Here is a 3,997-nt window from a genome sequence, read left to right as displayed (position 1 = left end):
AAAGAAAAAAAAAAAAGTCTTTATAGGCCTACCTAGAAGCCTGTCAGGGAAATTAAACAGTTTCATGTCTTGACAATAAGTTTTTAAACAACTGTGCAAGTGGAACGAAATGCATTGCCACTTGTGCTGAAGCTGAGTGCATGCACTTACCACTCTTAGACCAACCTGAACTGATCCTCCTCAGAAGAACTTCTTGACGCAACCGCAGAACTTCAGCTTCCAAGGCAGCAACTTTGGATCTGCAGTTTGAATCCTGCTCAGATACCAGTGCTGCAAGGTACTCCGCGTGTTCTCTGCCACTTCTGTCCACTGGCTTGGAGCGGATGATTGCCAAGGCTAAAGCCAACTTTGAAGCTCTCAAATGCCATGTTTGAAGATCCATCCTGGCTTTTGTTCCTGTCATTTAATTAGAAAAACAAGTTATAGAAAGTCCTTTAAATTTTGGCAGAGCTAAAAAACGATTTTGTAGGGTAATACTCATTAAGGTTAACAAACTATGTGGTACCAAGTAACAGAAAAAATATTTCTCAGGAACTGAAAACTACTGCAGAAGCAAAGTGTACACACATGCTTTAATACATTAAGATTCAAAATAGTAAGTTGGACAACTTGACAAGTTCCTGCAGTTAAAAAAAAAAACAAAACATTAATTTATTGACTGGTTTTTAACCAGAGACGTACATTGGAATTACTGCAGGAGCTTTTAAAATATGCATGCCTGATTCATTAGTCCAAAATTCTGACTCATCAAATTACACAAGGCTTGTATTTTGAAATGGCCCACTGGGTAATCATAACCACTACGCCAAATCACCCACTTCAGTGTAAGCCCTTCCTTTCCTTCCATCCATTCTGCTAAAAGCCTCAGGGGCCCTGCTTCCCAACTCTCCATTCCTCTCTGTACCTTTTATCTGTTCTTCCTGCCTTTAATCATCCCCTTCTGACCTATACACAAAGCCATCTTTTAAACAGCTATATCATTTAAATTGTGAATCTCCTTTGATTCTGCACATTCAGAGATTTCCAAGTGCCACCCAGAATATATTTTTCATTTAAGAGGACAACATAACAAGCCATTGGAATAATTTCACCCTTCCTACTGAAGCACAAGCCCCTGGTGGCTTTACCATGCTTTTGTGAATTACTACTGGGATTCAGTTCATAGAACATACTAAGTGAAAAGAAAACCTAACAAATAATTAAAAGTACAATAGGTACTTCTAATCTATAGATTCTATAGATTTTAGCTATAGGTTTTACATATGTGTGCAGATAGTCAACTAACCTGAGATCAAACCTTCTGATAAAAATTAATTTATGCTCAACATATACAAACAATGCTTTCTTGTTAATGTTGCTAAACAATACCATGTAATAGTATTTACATCTATTAGACATAATCTAGAGGCAGTTTTGTAGCTAGGAAAATGTGTATGTCTTTCACAGAATTAATTTTTTCAATATTGAAAACAGGGATGGACACAAAATTAAGTAAAAAAGTGCTGGAAAATAGATTTTCAAAATCAGAGTATAGCTGCCATTTCTCTAAACTTTCCCAGTTGCTGCACTGCACAGAGACTTCGCCTTGTAGAGATGGGCACCACCTTAGACTGACAGCTCCCCTCAAGTTAGCTGCTGCAGCATCACTTTCCTCCAGCTTCTATGTCAGGGATGGGAACAGCAGACTCTGACACTCAGGACTCTCAGAAAAGCACCAACCAACATATCACACACACACACAACTCTTTCACAGTCTGCTAGTAATAAGATTGTACTGATTACAATGAAATTATAATCTTTTCAGAAGTGTTTCAGTTAAAAAGAATCTTGGGGGCCAAGGAGATAGTTCAGCAATCTAAACACCTGCCTAGAACTGCAAGGACCCAGGTTCGATCACTGGTACCACATGCTGCATCTGTTCTGGACTGTGCCATCTACTGAAATGGGGCATTGTGGTGCACACCAGTAATCCCAGTGCTGGGGAGGCTAAGACAGCAGGATCACTACGAGTGAAAGCTGCATAACAAGCCCCTATATCAAATCAATCAATCGAACAATCAATCCATCCATCTTAAAAATTTTCACTTTAATTATCAATAGTAGGAAATTTGGATTAAAAAAGGTAGAATAAGAGTTCATTAACACAGAGGATAAACTGCGCTGGATAATACAGTAAACTCTCAGTCATCATAGAGATGTCTAATTAATTGATCTAAGCAAGCAGATTAAATGTTCTGATAGTTAAGTCATTATATGCAATTTAATAGTCTCAAAATCATGCTAAATATCAGTCACCACAAAAATGACCAAATTATCAAGTCCTTTTGAATTGTAACTATCTCAGCATCATCTGAACATTAATTAGAACTGGGACACAAATGAGTAGAAATGACTGCAAATAAAAAAAACCTGGGACAAGCTTGTAGATTATAAATAATACTGAAAACACACACAGATCTATAACCTACAACCACAAAGAACCATGCTTTAAAATTGTTCCTATGTGAGTGTGTGTGTGTATTTATAAACATTCACCTTTTTAATATTAGGATAACATATTTAACCTCAAAGTGCCAGTAACAAGATAAAAATATTTTCCCTATCATTTAATGGAAGGAAAATACAAATTTCTGCACACTAGACCTTTGCCTCCAATCTTCTGACACCAAGTTCCTAAATTCCTTAGGAACCTTCTGGCACCACGTCCCTGAGTGGTAGGGGATTCTTTTGTTTTAATCAGCAAAGTCTTGGCAGACCCCCAGATTGCTCCCATAGGGCAAGCTGCTAGAAATACCAATCTACACTTGTAAATTAGGAATTATCACCCGTCCCCAGTTCCAATCAGTTAAGATGGACTAACTAACGAGGAAGTTAATAATGAATCAACCCTGATGAAAACCTCCATAAAAGCTTAGGAAAGTGCTAGAAAGGTGGAGCTTCCTGAGGGGTCACAGAAGGTCTGACTCTACTCTAAATTTGGCTCTACATAACACTTCCATCAGGCTCTTCCTAAGTTGTACTCTATAGTAAACTAATAATAAGCAAAACTCTTCTATGAATTTTGCTACCAAATTAACAAATCTAATAGGTTGCAGAACCTCTGACTCTGCAGCCAAGACGAACAGATTAGAGGTAACATTAAAACTCCAGTATTTACAACAGGTGTCTGAACTGAAGGTAGTCTTTTGGAAAGTCTTTTAGAATTGAGCCTATAAACCTGTGGAGTCTGATGTTAATTTCAGGTACTCAGTGTCAGAACTGAACTGAGCCATTGAACATTTAGTTGGTGTCTGGAGAAATAGAGAATTGGTTGTTCGTATTGGAAAGCATTCTGTTTCCTAAATATATTCTCTGTTTAACTGAAATGATCAGTAGTAACTTCCGGAAAGTCTTTATAAATTCAACTTATCTTGAAATTACTGTAAATATTATGAACATTTAATGTTCCCTAGGAAGGTATTTAGTGTCTTTACATTCTTAACAGTTTGAAACATAAAATTTTAATAGTCTTTTTAAACTAGAGTCTATTCAAATAGGCTTTCTTTTTCTTTGTATTCAGGAGCTGTCCTTACCACAGCCAGGTCCTTCACTGGGCTGTGGAGACTACAGTCTGATTCTTTTTGACCCCTGGACTCTCCTTGAGATATAATTTTTGTAACTTTATCTGCCTATTTCTTCTGCCCATTTTTGCTACTAAACTTATAACTGAGATCAAGTAGCCAATCCTGAACTGCCAAAGCTGTGTGCAATTATAATCTTGGATAGCAAAAACTAGTTCACCTCCAAAATAACTGATGACAATTCTGAATTAAAATGAACCCCAATTAGTGCATGCCTGTAATCCCAGCACTTGGGAAGCTGAGGCGTGGGACCGCCACAAGTTCAAGACCAGCCTGGGAAACACAGTGAACTCAAGGGCAGCCTGAAGTGCATAGTGAGACCTTGTCTCAAAAGACAAAAAAAAAAAAAAAAAAAAAAAAAAAAAAAAAAAAAAAAA

At 37.3% G+C, this 3,997-nt stretch overlaps 1 protein-coding gene across 1 annotated transcript in view; it reads right to left on the bottom strand.

Moving 5' to 3' along the window:
- The window catches only part of Mei4 (meiotic double-stranded break formation protein 4), a 201,324-nt gene that overhangs the window by 172,409 nt on the left and 24,918 nt on the right, over positions 1-3,997 (bottom strand). Inside the window, exon 2 of the mRNA XM_023718659.1 lies at positions 151-396. Within this exon, the coding sequence (XP_023574427.1) occupies positions 151-382 (232 nt within the window). The 5' untranslated portion in view covers positions 383-396. The remainder of the gene's footprint in view (positions 1-150; positions 397-3,997) is intronic.

Source organism: Octodon degus, unplaced genomic scaffold (assembly GCF_000260255.1).
Source record: "Octodon degus isolate 3935 unplaced genomic scaffold, OctDeg1.0 scaffold00061, whole genome shotgun sequence".
Taxonomy (NCBI): Eukaryota; Metazoa; Chordata; class Mammalia; order Rodentia; family Octodontidae; genus Octodon; species Octodon degus.
The sequence above is the reverse complement of the archived record's forward strand: the minus strand, read 5'-3'. Positions and strand labels throughout refer to the sequence as shown.